General features: G+C 35.5%; 1 protein-coding gene across 4 annotated transcripts in view; it reads left to right on the top strand.

Moving 5' to 3' along the window:
* The window catches only part of LOC144971317 (rho GTPase-activating protein 6-like), a 162459-nt gene that overhangs the window by 85589 nt on the left and 49322 nt on the right, over positions 1 to 27548 (top strand). For 2 of the 4 annotated variants that reach the window (XM_078911962.1, XM_078911965.1), the window contains exon 2: positions 3302 to 6677. In XM_078911962.1, the coding sequence (XP_078768088.1) occupies positions 3642 to 6677 (3036 nt within the window). In that variant the 5' untranslated portion in view covers positions 3302 to 3641. Of the gene's footprint in view, positions 1 to 1262; positions 1499 to 3301; positions 6678 to 27548 lie in introns of those variants that run through there. The other 2 variants (XM_078911964.1, XM_078911966.1) reach the window with 2 other exon arrangements.

The raw sequence follows: 27548 nt of genomic DNA, 5'->3' as shown, positions 1-27548 counted from the left end.
TCTAATGTTGCACTATGTATGGGTGAATAAACGAAATATGAAACAATATTTAATTTAGCTGGTTCTTGAGCAATCGCTGATCTGTAGAATACTCTAAGAACCTTTCACTATTCCCCATTCAAATGGCCTCATGTTTGTTCAGGGCATAGCGCAAAAGCCGAATTAGCACACCAAAGAAAATTTCGGTAGATAATAAAGATTTACATATTCAGGTTTGTTCCAAAAACTCATTTCGTCGGCAACTATAAATCTAATATTATGACGAAATGTGCAGTTACAAAAATGGACTTCTAAAAATAGACTGAAACAACTAGGTATATATCATTCCATGTATTTACTTATTCCATCTCCGTAGGGCAGCTATTGGAATCTATAACTCCTTTACTGATCTTGCGCTTTGTTTACATCTTTATTTTTTGTTTAGTTGTTGGGTTTGTTTTGGGTTTTTTGTTTGTTGTTTGTTTGTTTGATTTTTTTTTTTTTTGGGAGGGGGATGACTGTTTTTTTGGGGGGGGTTTTTTTTGTGGTTTTGTTTGGTTATGAAAAAAAAATAAATAAAATAAAATAAAAAAAAAATATATATATTGTTTTGTTTGGTTATGAAAAAAAATAAAATAAAATAAAAAAATTTAAAATATATATATATATATATAATATATATATATATATATATATATATATATATATATATATATATATTCTTCCTTTTTTTGGCTATTTGATTTGTTTCTGGTTTGTTTGTTTGTTTGTTTTTTTTTTTGTTTTGTTTTGTTTTTTGTTTTTGTTGGGTTTTTTTTTTTTTTCGCCGCGCTCGGATTTTCTTCTTTTTTTTATTTTTACCACTTTTGTTCTTGGGGAGGGGAGGGAGGGGTTGTTTATTTGATTTTTGTTTTATATTTGGGAGGTGGTGGATTTGTTTATGTTTTTTGTTTGTTTGTTTGTTTGTTTGCTTTGTTTTGTTTTTCAGTATCCTACAATCAAGCTTCTTTCTCATAATCATTCACATCATTCGCCCTACTTTTTTTTTCCACTTGACCTAGACGCCACCTACCTGATTATTCATGATGAAAGATAATATGCCTGTCACAAGCAACACGTTTAGGCTCTACTATTTACTCTAATTTTTTTTAATAAAAATTTTTAACACACTTCATTTTAATATAACACGATACTTATATTTGTAGTGTCTTCGAATGTGTGTATTCTGATTTGTCAAGTTGTTGTTGGTACAAATTAAATGTATTTTTGTCACCCCGTCGCAGCAACAGCATTATTGTGATGACACATTCTGCTAGCGTGTTATCTATGTGGGATATTTTGTCATTACAGTATCTGATAAGCGCTTCAAAATGGTAGTTGTTTTTCTAGTGGAAATAGTGCACATAAAGAAATTACTTAATCGGGACTGGACGCTTTCACTGTTGAAATATAAGTTTGAATGTTATGAGCTTATATCCTCGGGATCCAAATTCTGAAAAGGAAGGACTACTATCACTGAGTTGGTTGAGTTTATTATGGCAATTAATTCTGTTTGTTGTCACTAACTTAATGCTGACGTTTTAATCGTAAAAAGCACTTTATATAGGTTATTTTGATTCAATGTCGACGGTGAAAAGATACATTATATTTTCGTCATGATCTCTCTTTGCCTAGTGTTTATTTGATTGTGAAGATAAAGGTAGCTTTTCATAAAACATCAAATATGAAATATAATCTCTCTCTCTCTCTCTCTCTCTCTCTCTCTCTCTCTCTCTCTCTCTCGCTCTCTCTCTCTCTCTCTCTCTCTCTATCTATCTATCTATCTATCTATCTATCTATATATCTATCTCTGTGCATATATGTGAATGCCAATCTCTCTCTCTCTCTCTCTCTCTCTCTCTCTCTCTCTCTCTCTCTCTCTCTCTCTCTCTCTCTCTCTCTCTCTATCTATCTATCTATCTATCTATCTCGCCAGCAAACTAGTTTGTTATCTAGCTTTATATCTATATATCTATCTATCTATCTATCTATCTATCTATCTATCTATCTATTTGTAGTTTGTTTGTTTTTTTGTGTGTATTTGCCATACCAATAGAATTCAAGCACTGCTAACAAACACACATGCACACCCGAAATTACAATTTTTTTCCGACAGAAATAACGCTGTCAACGGCCAGGTACTCATTCATAATTGAGTCCTTGGAAAGGCTCTTTACTCACATTCTCTCATCGCACCAATTTGTAAAATGAGTACGTGGCAGTTATCTTCCCTCTGTCGGAAAAAAGATTGTAATATCGCCTAACAGGAGTCATGTCTCGTCCTACATGTTAGATGTTGTTGTTGGTCAGGGACCCCTTGTAAAGCGCTTTGTGGATATTGTGCTATATAAAAGTTCAGCATAGCCTCACAATAAATTAATATGTCTATGATACTTTTAAGAACCCTGGCCTATCAAACTAATATATTTATCAACCACTTAATAGTTTATCTTTTTTCTTATTGAAAACACCTTATTATTGGTCTAGATTTTTCCCAGGACGAAATTTATGATTTTGTTTATCGTTTGTTTTGTTTGTTTTTTTTTTTTTTGTTTTTTTTTTTTGTTTTGTTTTTTTTAAATGTTACAACACTTTTGAACAACCCGTTCAAATATCGTGTTTTTTCATAATAAATCACTTGGGACAATCGATAGCATTTGAAATCGTGTGATGTTATGTTTTGAGAAATCAATAACTGAGAGTTGCCTCGTAGCAATGGAAACAATTAATGCAGTGTCCTTGGATCATTAAATGTGTTAATTTAATTCTCTTGACATCAGCTCTCTCTCTCTCTCTCACACACACACACACACACACACACACACTCTCTCTCTCTCTCTCTCTCTTTCTATCTATCTCTCTATCTCTCTCTTTCTAGCTATCTCTCTCTCTTTCTCTCTCTCTCTCTCTCTCTCTCTCTCTCTCTCTGTGTGTGTGTGTGTGTGTTTGTGTGTGTGTGTGGTGTGTGTATTTGTGTGTCTTTATTTTGCGCATTCTTAATATTCTCACCCATTCTTACTCCTTCGTCTATGCGATAGCTCCGAAGTTCAAGGGCAATTTGTTTCGTGTATTGTTCCTTAGTCAGGTCATTGCAAATATATATGATCACTGAAATTGTTTCTATAGAGTATTTTTTGATGCACATATCTGTCTACTTGCCTTTGCATTCAACTTCCCCAAATTACATAGTATGCCATCTATGGTTAAATGTGTTTCACAGCTAGATATTGCTTTAATGTGTTTGAAACGCTATAATCAAGTTTTTCTTATTTTCTGGAAACAGATATGAGACTGTATAAATTGATTTACCTTTATTGTGAGGGACATAATAACGGTGTATAAGTTTGTGATGACAGTGCCAAATGGATTGGTGAAATTCGAACTACAAACCAGAGATTAAGAATTTTAGTATTAATATGATTTACACGTGAATAATGTTACACTTTTTAGAAATGACGTTTTTTGTGATGTAAATTAATTATAATTCCTAGGCAGTCACTAAGTAGATAAGTAATAACAATGCCAGAAAATAGAAAAATGACGTTGAGTGCATGTTTTAGACTATAAAATATTCAACCCCCCCCCCCTATTCCAGTTAATTCATTCACTGACCACGGATTATAATGGTACTTGTCAGCAATCTGATGACCATGCAACAGCAGACTCGTGTCCGGCACCAACGTCCTGCTGCCCCAGATGAAAATGAATACGTGGAGCTTCCAAAGCCCATGGCGACGAAAACAATAACAATACAAACATCACCAGATACATCATTACCATCATCATCATTATCATCATCATCGTCGTTTTCACGGCAACCTCAGCACCAGCAGCATTTGAATCTTGTCAATGGATTCCACCACAATGATTGTAACAAAGAACCCATTAGTTATAGGAGTAGTTCTTTAACGCGGAGACCAGCTAGAGATGGTGGAAGGAATAGTAATAGTAACAATAACAACAATTCGTCTCATCACCATCATCATAATCAAAGACCTTCATCAGCAATCATTCAGTCTCGTCATGGATTTGATAATCATGGGCATCAAAATCATCATCGTCATCATCACAACCATCACAACGAAAACAACAACAGCAATGAAATAACCCAAGTCTCAACAACGACGCAAAAAGATCCAGAAAAGGAATTGTTAATGAAGAACCAAAGACATTCAATGACCTCCCTAAATTTCAATCATGAAAATCTTTTCTACCAGCCCAGTATTCACATGGACAATGTCGAAAACGAGCAATTGACTCAATCTCCTCAAAAAGATGACAAATCTCATCATTATCATCAGCATAATGGTCACCAAGAGAATCGCTCTCGTACTTACCATCATCAACGTCATCAATCTCCTTCAAACCATCGTAATAATCGCCATTCATACGCATCTAATTCTTCATCAACATTATTGCCACATGACGGTTTATCATCGTCTCACCCTGTTAGACCTCCCCGGCCAACTGGCCTACAACTCCAGCAAACATTTCCTCCGTCAGCCTCCTCCCCATCGTCATCGCAATCACAATTTCGATCTGCTTCACTGCCACGACACTCACAACCAACATTACAATCACCACAATCATTAACTACAGCATCCACAACCAACAACAATCATAGTGGAAACGAGAATACTGTAACAATGACACGATCGTTAACACAGCGGGGAAACGGACATCCAATAGACTCAGGTGTTCTTGCCAGACCGGGTAATTCTCTCACACACGCCCATAACACACCAGCAACATTGACTGTCAATCAAAGAGACACAGAAACACCTAAAACACACATAATCCATTCTTTCGTGCGCGGTAATGGCAATAAAACATACACTGACACACCTTATCACTATAATCCATCTTCCCTTATAGATGTCCGACCGGGTTTGACGTCACAAGAAGTCAACGAAAAAAATGGCCGTGAACAGACAATCGATTTTGCAATGAAAAGCGGGTACTTCAATCAAAATAGACGCATTACAAACTCTAAAACTGAGAACAAATCACAATGCGAAGCCACCTCAATGGAAGCTCAAACCCTTGAACGAGCTGGTTCTACCAAATCAATTCATAACCAAATAACTCCGAAAACGTCAACGAAAGATTCGCCGTCTTCGTCACGATTATCGGCCGTTTTAGATATACCAATGTCTTGCATGACCAGTGCAGATTCCTGGAGCCCTAGCTATATCAAAATGGACTTTTTTAGGGGTAACGATGATTCTCCATCTTCTTCAAATCCTTCGCCTGTAAGTTCTAGTGGATTTCCGACCACCTCGAGCAGTTCAAAGCATATCATGTTGAAATCAGCCCTAAGAAACGGTTATAAATCACACATACTTTCGAATTCGTTTGACTCTTCAGCATCAACACAAAGTAGTTCTAGGATACACGATAACGGGAATCGATCACAAGATTCTAGTCAAGAAAACATTAGCAGATCGGACAATTCGTCTGCTTCAAGCAGACATGAGTATCACCAACAGGAAGAAATGACATTGCATCACGCACGATTGTTGACGGTCAGTCATTCCTCTGTAGACCTCAGAAATTCCGCACCTTCAAATGGAACTGGGGTCACTCCTGTATTTGATTCAGTATGTGGAACACTACCCCAAAAGGTTAAAAGTCAATTTCTGAGGCGATCAGTTTCTCACGAACCACGAGAGTTTGAAAACAAACCCGTGGTTAACCGCACTTCAAGTGACGGGGAGATAGAATCAGAATATGTTACTCTAGATCATAGTTATATCCCTTTGAACAATTCGGGACTGTGTCGTGTTAATGAGATCTTAGTTGATGAGTCTAGCAAACCGGCACACGCTTCTTTGACTGTGCTGCCAACCAAGACAACGTTAAAACAAATGAATCCAAAAGAAACTGAATGTGTTGTTAAGACTGTTATTTCTGAAAAGAACAAAAATATAAAACTTATTCATAACCCGGTGTTTACTAACGAAGATTCTAATATTAAATCAGACTGTAGCAACAGCATGTCCCAAACATTGCCTGCCACTAACCTAGTCAAAACAAAGAAAAGCATGCGACAAAACTTGCTAAAAATGAACTCTTTTCCAGAAAGCCTAAAACGACAAATCAAAGGAAAAAATAATGCTGGAAATCTTTGCACTGTAGTAGAAAACGATGTGTCATCTTCATCCTCTACCGCAAGTCTTATGCATGAGCCTTTTCTTACCCTGCCAAGAAATAGGAGATCATATGTAGTGGATTCTCGCTCTTCTCCATCGTCCATTCACAGCGCTGACAACCATAACAGCGTTGGGCATAGTAATATTAACGCCGAGTCAAACAATCCATTGCATGCAATAACAATGCCAAAGTCAATATTAATACGCAGCAAATCCTTACCAGATCTCCAACAAGCAGACGAAGGTGATCAAATGAATGACAACTACAGCAGGCAAAGAAATCTCGAACGCTTCAACAACTACAGTGACGATGAGGATGGCGACGAATTTGGATTTCTCAGCTACCCGATTTCATTCTCGCCTTCCTCTTCTATGTCTTCCTCCACAGTGATGCAGAAAGCCAAGTCTCCATCGCCGTCTAGCCGGATTCTACGATGGAGGTCAACCAAGGCCAAGGCCGCGCCAGGGGTCACTTCCTGTGCTGCCATGTGGACGCCAGGACCTTTGGTGAGTACTTGTTTATTCTTTACACTTTAGTCTCTGCCATTCTCAGTTAGGCAACATGTCTTATCCTTATTTGTTCTTAGTTACTCAGGCCTAAACGTGCAACGGGTATTTTTGTCTGACGTGTTTTGATCCAATATTACATTCTTATGTCTATCTCCCCCCCCCCCAACTCTCTCTCTCTCTCTCTCTCTCTCTCTCTCTCTCTCTCTCTCTCTCTCTCTCTCTCTCTCTCTCTCTCTCTCTCTCTCTCTCTCCCTCCAACCCCACATGTCTCAATCTTTACTTATGGAGGTAAGAGCTGTCGCAAGACATGAGGGCATCTCAATATTGCTAGCCTAAGTGTAACTCTTTCTCTCAATTTATGGAAATGGAATTTCTTTTTAATTATACAATGTTTATTGTGTGTTACTGAGTGTGTGTGTGTGTGTGTTTGTTTGTTTGTTCGAATGTGAAATAATTGGGATATATATATATATATATATATATAATATATATATATATATATATATATATATATATATATATATATATATATATATATATATATATATATATATAGAGAGAGAGAGAGAGAGAGAGAGAGAGAGAGAGAGAGAGAGAGATTATAAAATAGGATGAAACCTTAGCTGAAAAACAACCTATTATGGTGTTCAATATTATGCGTAGAAATATTATTTTGTCTACAATTTTATAAGCAGCCATTCGTAAAACGCTTTTTTGTTGTTGTATATATAGCTATTACCAACCGTTACATTATGTCAGCAAAGCATTGAATAAAAACTTAAAGAGCTACTGCTTGGTCGTACTTTTTTTTAAAATGCACGTATTTAAAATTTTGGCCAGAAAGCTCTTTTTCAAATATCGACCGATTATAATGACCCCCATCTTGTCAACAACTCTCAAACCTGAGAGTTCGTTTCGCGGAAGTCCCAGATTTGAGGGGTTTTGACAAAACGAGGATAATTTGAATCGGTCGAAATTTGTATGACGAATTTTCTAGCCAAAAGTTTGAATAGGTCTTTTTTCAGAGTATGGTATTGTAGTGATTCTGTTTTCTAATGTACCAAACAATTTGGTACGTAAAAAACACCACGGACCAGTGATTGTATTATTTCAAACATTAAATACATCATTTAACTCTTTAGCGGCGAAAACGAATTTCTTTCTGATCATAACAATTTGTATCATTATTTATCGGACTAGTGGAGAACCGCAACTTTTGTGGGGGAAATGTAGGCGATTAGTAACAGGCACTCATCTACTTAATTATCATACTACTGTATTGTGGAAATAAACATAGATCGAGACGAATATTCTGAGTCATAAATTATCAAATTGGGTCCGGTAATAAAGTCTGAGTGAATCTGGCAACAAGGCGGCCATATGCAATTCATAACATCAAATGACCGATCATTATGCCCTAGAAGATTGTAAATAATCATTTGAGTCAAAGGGTGATAACATTGACCTTAATTTTTTAAAGGTTACTCATAATATCAGTCTGTTAAAAATAATTTTTATAAATTGTAGACTTGTCAGTAATTCTGTTCTCGTTGGCAAAACATTTACCATGTGCTTCACGGAACCATTTTGATCCCAACCCTATTTTTTAAAGGGATAGATTGGGCTACATCTGGATGTTTAACTCTCATTACTAATACAGCAGCAACTGTGATGCAACTCCAACTACACTTATGAAATCAGAAAGATAGGATGCCAGGTTGCCGTGAGAGTAAAATGGAACCCAATCTGGAAAGGATTAAAATTCCTGAGCCTCTAAGAAAATATAGTGTTGTATGACACAATATCCTTCTTTATATTGATTGAATAGACCTACGGTAATATTATAATTTTTTTAGACATCCATTCAATTAAAAAAAACTATTATATATAAAATTCATTCATCTAATCTTGAAAAGGCTATCTAAATAGTTTTGTCGTTTTAACTGTGTATAAAAACGCCAATAACAATATAGGGTAACAATATCTGCAATCCAACTTCCCAAAATAGTATATTGTAGCATTTAACGCTCTGGAATAAATAGTCAAAATTTTGAAGATTGGATTCATTTTATACGTTATATTGAGAAGAACTAATATAGTCGTTTAACCTTCAAGAACTCTAAATGGTATTATGTCGGGATGAATTGAACCACGAAAAGTAAATTTAGTATTGTAATTATGATAAATAAACACCTTGGCTCTTTTGCAACGTCATGAATTGAGGCCATTCTCCACCATATTATCAATATAAATCAACCCCAAGTTTTATATGGTTTATTGTGGCTATAAAACCAATTCCACGCACCTAGTTCATCCCGATTTAATACCACTTTGACACACCGGTTCACATTTGCACTCATTTTATACTTTATATACTCACTTTTTTAGTCATACAAATGAGACATAAAACCGCTTTGAGGCGTTGGAGCGCGTTTAAGGAAGCGACCAAAGAATGTTGTTATGACGAAAGAAGTCGTAGGGTGGATCAGATATACGGTGACATTGAATTTCTTTATCATATTTTATACCCAGAGCTCATACGTTGATATTCTCTAACCAGCCAACAATAATATGATGATAAAAGGCTGTTTGTGAAACTGAATACCTTATTTTTATCATGTCTTTCGATCTTCGCCGAGGAAGATTTATAATTCAATTTCTTCCCAACATTTCTATCTTAGGGGGTGGGGGGGGGGGGGGGGCTGAGGGAATCATTCTCTTAGATTTTGTATGAATTACTATAAGCGCTGATGTAACATTTTGCGCAAAATGAATATTAATTTATTGCTTTACATTCTTCAGTCTTTGATTATAATCATAGATTTGAAAAATAAGCTACGTTTAACAAGCTTAACGTCCAATCGCGGTTAACGTTGTAGGGTGAAAAATTATAAGCTGGTGAAATGTTTTAACAATTTCTTCAGAGTGGTATTGGCATAATGATATTAAAACTGTTAGTATAGGGAAGATTAAATGACAAAACATGCTAAAATAGTCAATATATATTCATTAATCTTCCAATTTACGTTGCCAAATGGAATCTTTTTATAAGTATCCAATTCCCAACTAAGTTATAAGCTTATCTGCTATTTTTTTTTAAAAAGAGATTAATAATAATCATGAAATAATGTAAAAGAATAATAATAATAATAATAATAATAATAATAATAATAATGATGATGATGATGATGATGATGATGATGATGATGATGATGATGATGATGATGATGATGATGATGATGATATATGATATGATAATAATAATAATAATATAATAATAATAATAATAAAAATAATACTGTAATAATAATAATAATAATAATAATAATAATAATAATAATGATAATAATAATAAATAATAATAATAATAATAATAATAATAATAATAATAATAATAATAATAATAATAATAATAATAATAATACTAAAAACAATAATAATAATAATGGTAATAATAATAATAATAACAATAATAATAATAATGGTAATAATAACCAAACCCTTACTCCAACAAACAACTGTTGTCCCCAAATAAGTGGACAATTCAATTTCAGTTCCCTATATGTCACACATTTACACGCCTACACACACACTCTCTCTCTCTCTCTCTCTCTCTCTCTCTCTCTCTCTCTCTCTCTCTCTCTCTCTCTTATACACACACGCACTCCACACACAAACACACTCACATACATACATGTGCATAATACATACACACATATACACACACACAAACACACACACACACACACACACACACAAAAGATATCCCATATATACACAAGACCAACCTACCCCGTGGAGTGACCACTAAATTTACCATTGACCCTTTAGTGTTCGCCCCACGCCCTCTCCCTGGGTTTTCCTACCTATCAACCACCTCTATTCTTTCCCTGTCAGTTTTATTGTGCCCACACCGTCAACTGACTGCAAAATGGTTTTATCTTGAGCTTTTTTATAGCACAATATCCACTAAACGTGCTCAAACCGCTTTACAGGGAACCCTAGCCAACAGCAACAATTAAGAACGAGACATGACGCCTGTTAGGCGATATTAAAAATTTTCCGACAGAGCTGTTAATGACCACGTACTCATTTTACACATGGGTACGGTGAGAGAATGTCAGTCAAGAGTCTTTTCCAAGGACGCAACTATCCGTCGCTCAGAGCGAGACTCGAACCCAGGACTTTCTGATCCGAAGTCGAGTGTCATACCACAAGACCACATAGCCGTATATCTGTCATTTTATTTTTTAAAACAATATATAAATAAATAAACAAATAGAAACAATAATGTTGACCGTCCAAATAACATTAATATAAACCGTGGTAATAAGTGATACTCTTTCAGAACTTAAATAACATGCTAATGCGAGGTTGCGAAATTTTATAAGATGACATACGCGTGGATAACAATATATTTTAATACGATTTCAAGCAAGCACTCTACATTCATGTTGCTAGCAATACAATTTCTATCCCTTAAAACAATACATTATGTAAATAAATATTGTAGAAAGAAGAAAAAATTAACTACAGTCTTAACACGAATTCATCCAACTGCCCAACTCGCCGGTGCTGCAGGAAAATTTCGACAAAACCGTGATTTGATAAATTATACGTGAATGTAAAAGGGTGAAACATAAATTGGAAATATTGTGATAGCTGTACGTCGGTTCCATGAATTTGCGTGTTTGGCAAGGACGTTTTAGACTGCAGTTTCTTTCACGACAGTGGATTATCTGTATTATTGCGCTTCAGTCCTACCATACGTTCCTGCACTGACTTTACGTCTTTGGCAGTACTTCGTGTGTTTTATAAGTTTATATTACACTATACTTTTTCTTAAACCTGTAACCAAAGCGATGATTACGAGTTAAGCATTTGTTCGAAAGGTTATTGTTCGAATCCTAATCTAGGAGCATTGAATATCTCTTAGATCAAGAAGATCTCTAAAAACAAGTAAGAATCTTTAGAAATCTCGTCAGTTCTATTTTAGACATACCCCAAAGTATAACTAATTGGTCAAAGGGTTATGGAATCGTATCCGGATCTAGGAGCATCGATTATATCCCAGAATAAGAAGATTAAAAAAAAAAAAAACAAGTATGAATTTTAATAAATCTTTTCAATTCTATCTTCGACGTCATGGACCCTTGACGTATCGCAAAGTTGTTTTATAGGAGCGTTGGACCATAAAATTAGAATGTTATTATGAATATGCCGCATTCTTCTAATTTTTCAATCCGCTACGGGATGGGTAACATTCTATTTCCATTATGTATGACTCGGTAAGCATCAATAAGCAAGAAGCGATAACTTTACAAGGGGAGGTGTTTCGTATTTTTCTTTAAATAGAAAGTAAAGGTAGAATTCGTGCGTAAAGAGTGGGAAGGAAAATATTGAAGATAGATAGGACTTCTTCAATCATAATAAGTGCCCCATGTCGATTTTCTCGTTCACATGTCCATTTGTTGTCATTCTATAATAAAGCAGATATCAATAGACCTGCCTATGTGTTGTATTATGCTTCCTATTGTCAACCCACGTCTCTTTATCCCATATCCCATAATTGCCGCCTACTCTGTCTGTCCGAGTCTCTCTGTGGTAATGGCTTTACTAAGCCCAGTTTGACTTTCTTTTTATTATTATGGACCACCCGAACAAAGAGGTAGATAAGTAAGCCTGGGAGTCTTCTCTCATAAACTATACAGCCTGTAGCTTTCTATAATCTTAGTAAGATCAAAACAAAAAATCAACAATACAAGAGAGTAGTGGATTTACTCTTTTGTATGTTTGCACTTTGTTCAAAGTCTAATTGAAAAAAAATCACGATAAAAAAGTAACTTGTTTTAAAAAGTATTTGAAAGAAGCTTTTAGTGCGTTTGAACGACATTGATCGTTCATGTCTTACTCAGATCATAAAATGAAAATGTTTTGAAATACGAATACAAGTGACAAACAGGTTAGAAGTCTTATCGTCGTAATCAAGGCTGATAATAAAATCTTTTTCATTTTCAATGTAAAAGTCGCCGAATGGGATCTAGGTTATTGGAAACAGAGCTGGCGTAGTTAGGGTTGTCACGAATCTTGTACACAAAAAGAAGTCGATATCTATAAAACCAATTATGATTTAATGTTTTCACTGTTGTCAGTTAAAGGAACACGGGTCTTCGGTTCAATGGTTCCGTTCATCGTGAAAATCTAAATTGTAATGTATCAATATTGATATTTAAAAATTCGATGCAGGAGTTGTTTATATGCAGTTAGTTTTGCACACTGTGGGAATTTCATGTCTATAAATATCAGAGAAAACAAAACGTCCATTCATTTTTTGAGCCTGGGAAAAATGAGGTGGTAACCAGTTGTACCATTGTCAGAACAGTAGGATACTTGTTCTACTCTTCATATTGCAATAAATGATGTTTGCTTGGCCGCCTTTTCAAAACAGTATAATTCATTGTCCTTAAAAAACGCTATAGATGCTGGCTATTTTAATAGGTAACCATGCACTGAGTTGACGATTTGAAGGAGTTACCAAGGCGGTGAAAAATGATAGTAATATTGTCGCTTCCCAATCGTAATGCAATATTATATAAAACGCCTGCCTCAGAAAAATAGAACTTGAATATGGCCGAGATGCGTACTAGATGCCAAATTACAGGCCGTTACAATATAATGTTAGTCGGGTGCTAAACGGACCAACAAATCGATATGATCAATTGAACAAGTTAACTGGCATACTCAGGAAGAACACGTTTTAAAAAATTGGTCGAAAACTCGTCCTTCAAATATTGATAGATTTATATTACCAGCATCTTGACAAAACTCTCAAACCTAGGACTTCGCGAGGTCCCTGGTTTGAGAGTTTTTGCCAAGATGAGGATCATTTAAAGGATGAATTTTCTGACCAAATTTTTAAATACGTGTGTTTCCAGAGTACGGCAAGTTAACTGATTGAGGAACAAATGATGCGTTAAGTCATCGTAAAGAAAATAAAATTCTTTATAAAGAGAGATATTGATTTTATATGATACCCCGTAATTACAGTATTTTGATTCTGAGTCAATAGCAAAGGAGTTTTGAGACATATCTAACTGCCGACAAAAAATAGACCTGATTACATTTTAATTGTTACACTACACACTAGTGTATTGTGATTATATTAAACTTATCATTGTCTGGAAGCAGTAAACTGGCTGGTCTATTCTTTTCAAAATGTCTGCCTTGTTGAAAATATGACTGGCGACGTGAATCTGGTTCATTACTATATCGGAACAAACCAATTGTTTATTTTGCTTGTTTTGTTTTGTTATTGATTTTTGTTTATTTGTTTGTTTGTTTGTTTTTTGTTGTTGGGGGGGGTTGTTTTTTTTCGGGGGTGGGGGGGGAGTTGAGTTTTGTTTTGTGTTTTTTTGTGTGGTTTTTTTTTTTTTTGGGGGGGGGGGGGTTGCTTTTTTTTTTTTTTTTTTGGTTGTGCCCAAATGATCAGATTTTAATTATTTGAAGTTTAAGAAACAGAAATCAATGGACGCTATTTAATTCAACTCTAATTGCATATTTTTAACTTAAAATTCAATTTTAAACATAAGGTCCACCCATACCCCGTTACAGACCTGCCTCCATGAAAAGTTAAAAATGTGTAATTCTTTGGTAATAACATAGAAGTCGCTAGAGGTCATTTAATATATAAACAATTTGTCATCACTTCAAAATCCTCAAAATAATATGTAGTCCGGCACCAACTTACATTTTCAATACGTCTTAATGACTTCAAGATGCTCAAGAAGTTTTGAAATTTGAGCCAAAATTTCGTAATTCTACGATTTTTTCGTTTTAGTAGGCAGGTCTACCGTTATGAAACGATTGGTCACAAATTATATGACAAAGAAGTTGTCACTTTAGAGTGACGACTTAACTCCCCTGGTTATTTGGGTTCAGTGAACGATTTTATTCTAATACAAGATACATTCATGATAAGCCTCAATATAGATAGTATGCGCTTGGCTATGAAGCTCATAACATTGCCATCCGGAAGTATAACGGACCAATACACAAAACTGTATGTATCCATGAACGTTTATAGTCAGGTTAATAGAGTTCAGTGAGCATTGCTCATAAACGCGGATGGCAATAAACAATAACAAAGACCTGAGTGACGTCATCTTCGAACTATCTATAATAATATCTATAATATAGCATGAAAACTCGGTCGTATTTGTTGTGGACACCCCGTAAACAAGACACTCATTTTTTTCAGAGGCACGGAACATTTGTAATTTGTGTTCCACCCCATCAAACCGGTATTATATCGGAATGGACTATAGATAGAATGCGCTTGGCCAAGGAGTTCACAACATTGCCATCCGGAAGTATAACGGACCAACACACAAACTCTGTGTAACCATGAACTTTTATAGTCTGGTTAATACAGTTTAGTGAGAACAACTCACAAACGGGGATGGCAAAAACAATAACAAAGGCCTGAGTGACGTCATCTGCATACTATCTATAATATGAAAGATATTGAGATCTACATCCAAATAATCAAGATTAGGAAATTTAAATGTATTGAAATTTTGAAATAAAACTCACTCTCCAACATGAAGGCATTTATTTTTGACTCAAATGTTATGAGTTTTACTTAAAGATTAAATTTTGATATCAGATTCACCTTGATATACTACCGTTTTGATACGATGGGTCACAATTAACACTAAATTATAAGTCTGTGTTGAGAGATGGCTCTGGGGCGTATTTAAACATACAAAATATTGTCTGCTTTCACAAGGGTCTTGTTGTTCAGTTGTTGGGATTAGGCTTAAATCCTCTATTAGTCGCCCTATTCAAAACATAGGTTTCTGGTCTACACTTATTTTGGTTGTAATTTATATAAACATTGTTTTGTGGGTTCATAACAATGATATTATTATTATTATTATTATTCTTCTTATTATTATTATTATTATTATTATTATTATTATTATTATTATTATTATTATTATTATTATTATTATTATTATTATTATTATTATTATTATTATTATTTTTACTATTATTATTATTATTATTATTATTACTTTTAACAACTACCGTGTACATCGATCTATTTATAATACTAATTTTGTGAACAGACTCAGAGGGGGTAGACGAAAACAACGCCCTATAACCACCGTCATTGGTCATCGGCCAACCCCACGCCCGCTCCCCCTACGACCTCGATCCTCGCTTCAATTTATCAACACTCGTCCCCCATCCAATCTAATCACTTCAATGAGTAATCCTCACCGTTCCTTGTCAAATGTCAACACTGTCCGTGACAGTCAGTATGAAATTAACGACCACCATGACAACAACTCGCAGCAACAGCACCGTCTTGAGCAACAACAACAACAACAACAACACAACAACAACAACAACAACAACCTGCACGTAGTGATCATACCAGTTTAAAAATTGGATTACTAAATGTTAGATCGTGTCGTAATAAAACTCAAGACATAATCGACATTATTGAAGATCATAAAATTAATATTTTTGTCATCTTGGAAACATGGCTTAATCATTCATATGATGATCCAATTATGAAAGCAATTACACCCGAAGGCTTTTGTATTAAATCATTTCCACGCATTGGGAGGAAAGGAGGTGGTATTGCAATTATTTACAACTTGTCACTCTTTGACAAGATATCATTTCACCATGATAATTTTAGAAGTTTTGAATACGCTGGATTTGCCATTCATGAAAATAATTTTAAAAAGTCGTTTCACTGTGTCTACCGCCCACCACCAAGCCAACAAAACAAAATATCAACAATTGATTTTTTATCTGAGTTCGGAGAATTTATGTCTATGCAATCCATTAACAAAAAGCATAATATTTTTATGGGTGATTTTAACATTGATTATTTCGGAAACAAAAATGAATCGAAAGTATTTCGGGAGATTATTGACACAAACAACTATATTCAACTTGTAAGCGGTCCTACAAACAACCATGGCCACACAATAGATCATGTCATTACAGACATTGAACATTCTCTCTCTTCACCTGTCTCAAATATTGATAAATTAATCTCTGACCATCATTTAATTGTGTTTTTCGTTTTATTTCCAATGAAGCACGAAGTAAAAAAGATGATAACATCTCGTAATTTGAAGAATATAAACATGAACATTTTTAAACAAGACCTTGACCATAACGTTAAAAATAAACATGATGCGAATGGTCTCCACGAGTCAATTGTTGGTACGGTGGACAAGCATGCTCCCTTAACAACTAGAGCAGTAAAAGTGAGACGTCAAGCACCCTGGTATAATACCGAAATAAAATTGAATGGATTAGCCAGGAGGCGGGCAGAAAGAAAATGGCTCAAGTCCAGAGATGCTGTCGATAAGAAGCGATACATCGCGGCTAGAAATGATGCAAAAGCCGTCAATTTCAGGGCCAAAAAGAAATTCTATGAAGAAAGCCTCAAAAACGTGGGACGTTCGAGACAATTCTTTGCCTTGACCAAGGAACTGCTGGGACAACAGACGCAACCAGCTCTCCCATCTTTAATCGATCGTGCAGATCTACCAACTCGCTTTGGTCAATATTTTAAAGAAAAAACGGATACCATCAGGAAGGAACTCTCGTCTGAATCGATCCCTACAACATTTGACAAGTTTCATGGTGATTCGTTAACACATTTTTCAAAGATTACTGAAGCTGACTTACGTGATTGCATTATGTCGTCTCCAACTAAAAGTTGTGATTTAGACCCCTTAAATACTGCCATTTTAAAAAAATGCATTGATGTAATTTTAACACCATTTACATGTATTGTTAATAATTCGTTGCAGTCAGGTGCTGTACCAGACATTTACAAAGTTGCTCATGTCAAACCCCTTTTGAAAAAACCTGATCTCGATAAAGAGAACTTAAAAAACTATCGCCCTGTCTCTAATCTTCCTTTTCTCTCTAAGATCTTAGAAAAGCTTGTTTTGAAACAATTACTGTCTCATCTTAAAAATAATTGTCTTGAAGAAAAATTTCAGTCTGCTTATAGGCAACATCATTCGACGGAAACCGCACTTGTTAGGGTTGTTAATGATCTCCTCTCTGTTATAGACAATGGTTCATGTTCTTTGCTGAATTTGCTTGACCTATCGTCTGCTTTTGATACTATTGATCACAATCTTCTTCTCAAACGTCTTGAAATTACTTATGGCGTGTCTGGTGCAGCGCTTGATTGGTTTAGGTCATATTTGTTTAATCGTAAACAGATTATTACGGTGGATGAATATAGATCGGAGGAAATCTTTCTTGATTGTGGGGTTCCCCAGGGTTCAGTCCTTGGACCCGTTCTTTTTGTTTTGTACGTTGGCCCTCTGTCTAAAATCATCAGAAGTTTTGGTCTGTCTTACCATCAATACGCTGATGATACGCAATTGTACTGCGTTTCCAATATGAGAAATTTACAAGAAGTATCAGCCAATAGTAAAAATTGTATCCAAAGTGTTAAGAAATGGATGAATGAGAACAGACTGAAACTGAATGATGATAAGACGGAGGTGCTGTATGTGGGGAACAGGAAGTGGAAAAGTGAAACAGATTTGAAGTTGGGGGATGCCTCTATTCAAATTGTTGACAAAGTGAAAAACCTTGGCACATTCTTAGACTCTGGACTGTCGATGGAGCATCAGGTTAATAATTTGGTTAGATCTCTCTTTTTCCAACTAAAAAAGATTGCTTCCATTAGACGGTTCATATCTGAGGATGTGACCAAGCACCTGGTTGTGTCCCTCGTACTATCGAAATTGGATTATTGTAATGCTCTGTTGTTTGGCGTTTCGCAATACAATCTGAAACGTCTTCAGATTGTCCAAAACAGCGCTGCCAGACTAGTATTTATGAAGCGTAGGTGCGACTCTGCCGGACCTCTACTTCATGACCTGCATTGGCTGCCTGTTGAGAAAAGAATTAAATTCAAAGCTTGTGTTTTAGTGTATCGTTGTCTTGAAGGTACTGCCCCTTCCTACCTTTCAGAACTAATTGAAAGATATTCAAAACCCCGCCCCTTACGTTCGGCCAGTGATTCCACAAAACTAGTTGTCCCTCGAATTCGGAAAAATGCTGGAATGAGATCCTTTTCTCATTTCGGACCCTCTATTTGGAACGCCTTACCGCAGAGCATTCGTGAAAAAGAATCTTTGTCTATTTTTAAACGTTCGCTTAAAACATATTTGTTTCGATTTTAGTAGATGGTATGAGAAGCAAGATAGGTTTGGTTTGTGTTGTGTGTTGTGTTGTGTGTGTGTATGTGTGTGTGTGTGTGTGTGTGTGTGTGTGTGTGTGCTTGTGTGTGTGAATGAGTATGTTTCAGCCAAAGTAATTTGTAATTTAAGCGCTTAGAGTCTGGTGTCTCGGAGTTATAGCGCTATATAAGTTTTCAGCATTATTATTATTATTATTATTATTATTATTATTATTATTATTATTATTATTATTATTATTATTATTTTTACTATTATTATTATTATTATTATTATTATTAATAATAATAATAATAATAATAATAATAATAATATAATTGTTATAATGACAACAAGAAGAAGAAGAAGAAGAAGAAGAAGAAGAAGAAGAAGAAGAAGAAGAAGAAGGAGAAGAGGAGGAGGAGGAGGAGGAGGTGGAGGAAAAAGAATCATAATAGTGATAACGATAATAGTAATAACAATAATAATAATAATAATAATAATAATAATAATAATAATATAATAATAAATAATAATAATAATAATAATAATAATAATAATAATAATAATAATAATAATAATAATAATAGTAACTGCATTTACATAGTGAATATAATTTATGTTTTTTTCTCATTCTTAAAGTGCCTTGCACAATTTTCTCCCATGTTTGTAGGACAAACGAATAGAATAACCTTTTTTTACTTTTTTAAAAGTTCAATCCACAAATGCATTCATAGTGTATGTAACATAATTGTTCTCTAACTTTTATTTAAAAGGCCTGTATTTAAAGCTTCTATCTCCCGGAGGCCTTTAACCCTTTACAAACGGGGTTCAACTGTAGGACATTCTTAACCCGACATTAGATTTAGTATGTTCATATTGAGGGTAGTGAGACCGACGTGAAGCATTCAATCCTTATGGTGGAAACGGATGGATCTTATAGAGGAAACGAAATTAACGTCACTGAGCTTGTTGTTATTGTTTTAGCCAGCCATTTTTATGAATAGTTATCACTAAATTCTATCAATCAGACAACAAACGTTCAATGTTACACATAGTTTTGTGTTGGTACGTTATATCCGGCTGGCGGATGTTGTGAGCATTTTAACGAAACGCATTGCGTCAATATTTAGAATAAGATAGATAAAGTGTAGCAATTTATAATCTGAAAGATAATTAACTTCGTCGTGAAAGAGTTAAAAATCAAGCTAACAATTGGCTCTAAAGTTTGAATAAGAGTATTCGTTTTGTATTTGCTTTTTAGGCAGCTGAAAATGTCGCACGATTCTTTTAAACACAATGAAATGACGATGCAGGCAAATTCTTTCCCTCTCTATTGTTTACATTTCACGTTTCGGTGTCACCTTGCATAAAATGAACGATTTAACCGCCGTCTCTAAATCTCGACACTCGACACACGGATGTAACTCTCGTGTTTAATGGCTGAAATCATTAATTTTATTAATTTTTATCCACCTCCAGCCCCTCTTTTTCATTTCTAACTTATTATGTAACTAAATCATATATAAATACAGCGTGTGTTGTATCGACAATCTTCTGTGTCAAACTACCTACGATCAAATTAAATGATATTTATGTATTGTCCTTAAGTAATCCATCTAAGACTATGAAGTTTATATTAGAATTTCTTTTTCTTGAAATCACCAAAGAAAATAAATATGACTCCTTTTATTTCAATTAATATATTATACCAATCGATTAAATTGGCCCCTCTAACGATCATAATAAAAAAGTTTACTTTTACTTCTATAAATATCGATCGATTAAAATGGCCCCTCTAACGATCATAATAAAAAAAAGGTTACTTTTACTTCTATAAATATCAATCGATTAAAATGGCCCCTCTAACGATCATAATAAAAAAGTTTACTTTTACTTCTATAAATATCAATCGATTAAAATGGCCCCTCTAACGATCATAATAAAAAAGTTTACTTTTACTTCTATAAATATCAATCGATTAAAATGGCCCCTCTAACGATCATAATAAAAAAGTTTACTTTTACTTCTATAAATATCAATCGATTAAAATGACCCCTCTAACGATCATAATAAAAAAGTTTACTTTTACTTCTATAAATATCGATCGATTAAAATGGCCTTCAACTAGTCAAAAATCCTCGGTTTTCTGGCGTCAATTAATATCGATTATTCAAAATTTCCTTTAACTTGTCAAATCTCAATTTAAAATCTCAGATTTCAGATGAAGTATTGTCTCATGTTTAATCATTTTTGACATTTTGAGAATCGGTCGATATTTGAAATACGTAAAAGTTTCCAGGCCAAAATGAATAGAGTGTTTATTGTCAGTGAGTACGTTATGTACGGCAGTAGAAACTACCACTAGTCGTCAATCTCCATCTCTACACAGTTCTAAGTCACTTTGCTTCACAAGCAGGCAACGACTGTATCAATCAGTCTATATCGCCTTTGAGAATCAATAAGTATTATTATTACCACTATACTATAGTCAATCAACAATGGGTCGTTCTCCGCTTGACCATGGCTGACCCTTGCATCAACAACAAACCGGAATCAATTCCTCCTACCAGGCAGTGTCGTCACGACGCTCAGGTTTCTAAGGACCTGCAAATCATTTCATGATAGACTTCGACCCGTTCTACGCTCCTATGACAAAACATTCCTTTTTTTTTTATTTTGGCAAAAAAAATTTAAAAATTACTTCTTATATCAATAGATTTGTTAACCACCAACGGTTTAAAACTTTCTTAAAACCTACGGTCTTGATGTCACTGCTTGAAGATTTTTTTTTTTGGCAAATTAATGGCCATTCTTGTTTAATTTGAAGTAAACATGTTTTACCGAAAAGAAAAAAGTTATTTAACCAGTATGCGACTCTAATGGGATAGAAACCTGCTCTCTCAGCAGCAATGTAGTAAAATGACACGAAATTATACGAGCTTATTTATCGGATTGCTGCCATATTTCCAAGAGTAGCCGATGTTACAATGTGGTATCCACGAACAACAAAATGCTGTTTAATAATCCTATGGCAATGAAATTGGCGAAATAATTTGTCTGCTTGATAGATGAGACTGCAGTCTTCTATCAGAGATTATACGTTATGGATTGTTTTGGTTACATGCAATAAGATGCCCTTTTTTGTACTGAAAAATGCTTGCATCTTTACAATTTTAGCGAACACATCATGCTATGAACTCTCAAAATAGTTCACAAAGACGACTAACCATTTACTTTTTTTGCCAGAAAACTTTTACTTCAAGTATCAATAATTTTAGATGACGACGCGCATCTTATCAAACAATTCTCAAACTTTGGCTTCTCAGATAGATTTTGGACTTTTGAAAAGTTTGGCTCATTTTAATCGATCAATATCATTATAATATACCTTAGTGTCCAGAATACAATGACTGTCTGTTATCAGTTTGTCATTTGTATTCTAAATTCCAATGTTTATACAAAAGTGAAAAAATATGTGCGTTTGAGTTTGTGTGTGTGTGTGTATATATATGTGTGTGTGTGAGTGTGTGTGTGTGTGTCAAGTAAAACAGAGAAAAGTATAAAATCACCCAAACATAATCAGCAACCCTCGACCCCATTAACGATTTTTATCCTGCACCCGTGCCTCCTTTCCCATTTTTCCACTTGAATATTTTAAAGAAAACCCACAAGCCTGTCAAACATTTTTTCATACAAACATTGATAGGTAAAAGCACATTTTTATATCAATTGTTATCTTAACATCAGGTCGCCATTTGACACTCGTTCAATTTCAACACTCCAAAACCCATTCCACAAACAACTTTCCTCAGGGCGGTGTTTGAGTTGCACAATTAAATCTCTGAATCTTAATATCTAGGTCATTTAAAGGCAGCTTATTTGCACACACATTTTATCTGAAGTGTGATTACTAAAGAGAACTGAAATGTTAAAAGTTCAAAGAAAAATGATTTTCAAAAATCACAGCGCCAATACCAGGGCACAAACCTACTACCTTTCCATCGATGGACGATTACTTTGACAACCGACCACACACACCATCGACTTGTCCCACCGAGCTACGCTAAAATCTTCACACACGACATGATTAATCTCTTCCTTAAACCTCCTCCTGTGCAGGCGAATCCCATCCCAGTGCTCTTAAGCTTATCTGACCCGTGCCTTTCAATCCATTCATCCCGTCCAGCCGCCAGTCGTAACATTACCGCACTGGGTTCAGATCCAGGGCGCGATACCCCAGAAAATAAGACTGGAGAAGAATGACCCATGGTCAAATCGGTCAAACTAAAAATGCGTTCATTGTTAGAGAGCAATGGGGCAATCAACTCACAGTGTGGTAGGTTACTGGTCGTCTTTTCGTCGAATTAAATTGAGCTCCATTGAAGTGGACATGGATTGGTGAATGTGTGTACCTGTGAGCTTTGGGTATTGTCCAGTCCAGATGGATTTTAACGATTTTCTGATGGTTCATTCCGTTTGAACGCTTGCCGCCTCACTTTCACGTGAAACAGGTACAAATTACAGTGGGGATTGGGACCAGAACAAAAGTAGCATATAAGAATACGTAATTGTCAAAGAAATTGGACAGAGGTGGAATAAAGAGTTTGACAGTGGGGATGGTATAAGAACAATCTGTCAAATTATGTTTGCAGTAGGTTTGGGGTTTATAGAGGATTAGAGGGAGGGTGGTCGTAAAGTAAAAATGGATTTGCGGTGGTCGTAAATTTGTTCTTGCCTGGTATGGATTTAGAGTTGTGAAACTGTTTGCTTTCCTTGTTACTTCTATTTATACCCTTTAAAAAAACAAATGTGTGTGTGTGTGTTTGTCTGTATGTGTTGGTGTGCGTGTGTGTGTGTGTGTGTGTGTGTGTGTGAGAGAGAGAGAGAGAGAGAGAGAGAGAGAGTTTGTGTTTGAATATTGGTTGTAAAATTATTGGAAAATAAATGGAAGCTAGGATGAAAGCAAACCGTTATTTGTGTAGAAGGACAAGTTGATTATATATTTAGTTGGCGCTGTAGTAGGAAAGTGATTGTAGTTAGTAGTAATTTTAGTAATATTAGTAGTCGTAAAAGTAGTAGTAGTAGTAGTAGTAGTAGTAGTAGTAGTAGTAGTAGTAGTAGTAGTAGTAGTAGTAGTAGTAGTAGTAGTAGTTGTTGTAGTACGGGCAGATATTTATTTGAGTAAGACATGATGAAGACAATATTGCACACATCTAAGTTAGAAGGAAAGCAGTTGCAAATAATGAGGAGAAGAAAGGTAGGATTGGGGGGGGGGGGAGAATAGCAGTTTGAGTGTCACGTGACTATTGTGATAGATTTGGGCTAAATGTCGATCCCAGGGTTTTATCCGCGGACACAAACAAAATTATCAGACTGATTGACTGATTGATCATAGTATCAGGTTAAGTATCGAGTGGAGCAAGGTCAATACCGATCCCCGTACGATACCATTCCAGTACAGAAGTCAATCACAACAACTGCTGCTTTAGTCTGTGCGGGAGGTCCGCGTTGGTGACAGTGAAGGAATTAGATCTACCCCCTGATTCTCAATACCCCCACCCCCGCCCAATGCAAACATCGTCATAGCAGTCATTATATTAAAGCCTTCATATTCAAGAATCAGGACCTAGGATCGGTTAGGGTTAATATACTCTGAATTCAACTTCTTGTGAAGAGGTCAATTTTCAAAGTGAAACGAACGCGCAGTTCACAGTGTGATATACCTATAATATTTTATTTTATTAAATCATACGTGCGGCTATCTGGTCCAGTGGTATGAATGTCCTGGGTCCGAGTCCCGCCGCTCTGAGAGATGAATAGTTGAGTCCTCGGAAAAGGCTCTTAACTCACATTCTTTCACCGTACTCAGGTGTAAAACGAGTATCTGGCCGCTAAGAGCGTTGTCTGTCGGGGGGAAAAATGTAATATCGCGTAACAGGGGTCCTACATGTTAAGTGTTGCTGATTGTCAGGGACCCTTTATAAAGCGCTTGAGCACGTTTAGCGGATATTGCGTTATATAAAAAGGCTCAAGATATCATCTCATGTAGTTCCATATCTGAAGCAGACGTCGGAGGTCATCTTCCGCCAAGCTGATCTATCTCTTGCCAATTCTATTAAAGCAGCGCCACCTTTCTCAGCTTCATCTGTCCAAGTTCTTATCCCTTTCAAATACGTTATTCTTTGTCTTCCTCTTATTCTTTTTCCATTCATCTTTCCAGTCAAGGCGAGTATTTCCAAACCAGGGTGGCGGATAATGTGTCCTAAAAATTCCATTTGGCGTTTGATGATTTTTGTTATCAGTGATCTTTTTCTGTTTGCCATTTCTAAAATTTCTTCATTTCTTTTCCTTTCCATCCATGACACCCTCATCATTCTTCTGTAAAACCACATTTCCACTGCCTCCAGTCTTTTAACCATGGTCTTGTTTATGGTCCAGCTCTCACAACCATATAGCAGCACAGACAGTACATAGCAATCCAGGACTTTGATTTTTGTTTTCATGCTAATATTCCTGTTTTTCATAATTGTATGCAGCTGGTTGAATGCATTCTTCGCCATACCTATTCTTTTCTTTATTTCACAATCTGATTTTCCATTGGATGTTACATTGAAGCCTAAATATTTGAAACATTCAACTTGTTGTATTGTTTGTCCTCTGCTTGTTATTACACAGGCTGGTGGGTTATTATTTTTAGATACCGTCATACATTCTGTTTTAGATATATTCAGTTCCAGTCCCATATTTTCACTACTCCTGACTACAACATCCAGTAATTCTTGTAGTTCATGTTCAGATTCTGCCAGTAGAACCGTATCATCTGCATACCTCAGATTTGTTACATTCTTTCCTCCAATACACACCCCCTTCTTATGTTCGATATCTCTTAATATCATTTCACTATAGAGGTTGAATAAATCTGGAGACAAAACACACCCCTGCCTAACTCCTCTTCTAATAGGTGTAAAACTGCTTAGTTCGTTGTCAACACGCATTGCTGCTTCTTGTTCCCAGTACAAATTCCGTAATATTCTTAAATCTTTACCATCAATGTCCAAGGATGATAGAATTTTGAATAGTTTTTCGTGTTGTACTTTATCAAAGGCTTTTGAATAGTCGATGAAACACATATACAGATCTTTATTTACTTCAATACATCTGTCCGAAGCCTCCACCAAATTATCTCAAGGTATCCGATCCTTTTGTACGACATAAGCGGCTTTTCATTGTTGGCGTCGCTCTGCTGCTGCTGCTGCTACCGTCCCCATTGCCAGGTCCTAAGAAGTCAATCAGTCATTAATAATGGCCTTGGTATTTAGGCAAAATATGGCAGATGCATGACCATCGAAATAATAATTAAGTAATATTATCAATTTGGTATTTCTCAGGTGTGATTCATATAGTTTGTGATCAGTCCTCTCAAAACGGCATTGTGTCGGTATAAAACAAAAAAAATTGAGCTTTTATATAGCGCAATATCCACTAAACGTGCTCAAGGCGCTTTACAATGGGTCCCTGGCCAACAGCAACATTTAACATGTAGGACGGGACATGACGCCAGTGAGGCGATATTACATTTTTTTTTCAGACAGAAACAACGTTGTTAACGGCCAGGTTCTAATTTTCCTCCTGAGTACGGTGAGAGAATGTGAGTAAAGAGCCTTCTGCAAGGACTCAACTATGCGCCGAGCGAGGCTCGAATCCAGGACTTTCCGAACCGAAAGCGAGTGTCATACCACAAGACCACATAGCCGCACAAAATAGAATCTAATGTAACCTTAACTCATAGAATAATGCCTCTATTGAGTAGATTGTGTTTAGTCTCTTTTACTTCAAGATTTCATCATTGTTTGCATTTTTATCTTAAACTCAGTTTTCTTCATCTCGTTAATTCTGACATGATATCAGATTGACACTACGATGAGTCATATTTATTGGACTTTCTTTCAAGTACTGTAATAGCTCCAAGACAACTGATTCACTCATTGACTATCAATGACGGCGGCGAAATTATTCTTTTGTTTGACACACATTGTAAAAATATTAAAATTTAAAAAGCCACACACATCATTATAACAAATGGCATTCTTAGCTTGTTGTAACTGTGCGTGTGTCTGCATGAGACTTTTAGGTGATCTCAAACTATGAACACTGATAGTGTGTTCTTGGAATCTATTCTGGTCCCTATTTGAACCCTTCCCCTTTGCATCACTTTTTCTCGTGTGCTTTCAATTGTAAGTCTAAACCGTTTTTTACTATCCCATTTTCTTCCTTTTTACTGGCGCTGAAATGACCTAAATATGTCGCAAGCGCCGTAAACCCCTTAAAACAAACAAACAATAGTGTAAAGTGATGTGATCTTACTTCTGGTAATGTAAGTAGCACAGAGAGAGAATATTTATGGGTGGCTCGGATCATAGAGTAGTCTGTGGCTCGGATGCCCAGAACTAGATTTTTTTTTAAATAGTAGCTTGTGCGTATTTTGATAGGGCAACCTATAAAGTTGTAAACATAACAAAGTACCAAACCACAAATTAAAAACTGCAAATTAAGGAAAATACTTCCGGTCCTTCCTCAGAAAAATCCGTTTTCCCTGGCTTGCGGAAAACCACATATATATTATAAGAAC

The sequence above is a fragment of the Berghia stephanieae genome, chromosome 4, assembly GCF_034508935.2.
Source record: "Berghia stephanieae isolate SIO BIC M18660-M18661 chromosome 4, UCSD_Bste_1.3, whole genome shotgun sequence".
NCBI lineage: Eukaryota > Metazoa > Mollusca > Gastropoda > Nudibranchia > Aeolidiidae > Berghia > Berghia stephanieae.
Note: the sequence above shows the minus strand (reverse complement) of the source record. Positions and strands in the feature narration are given on the sequence as shown.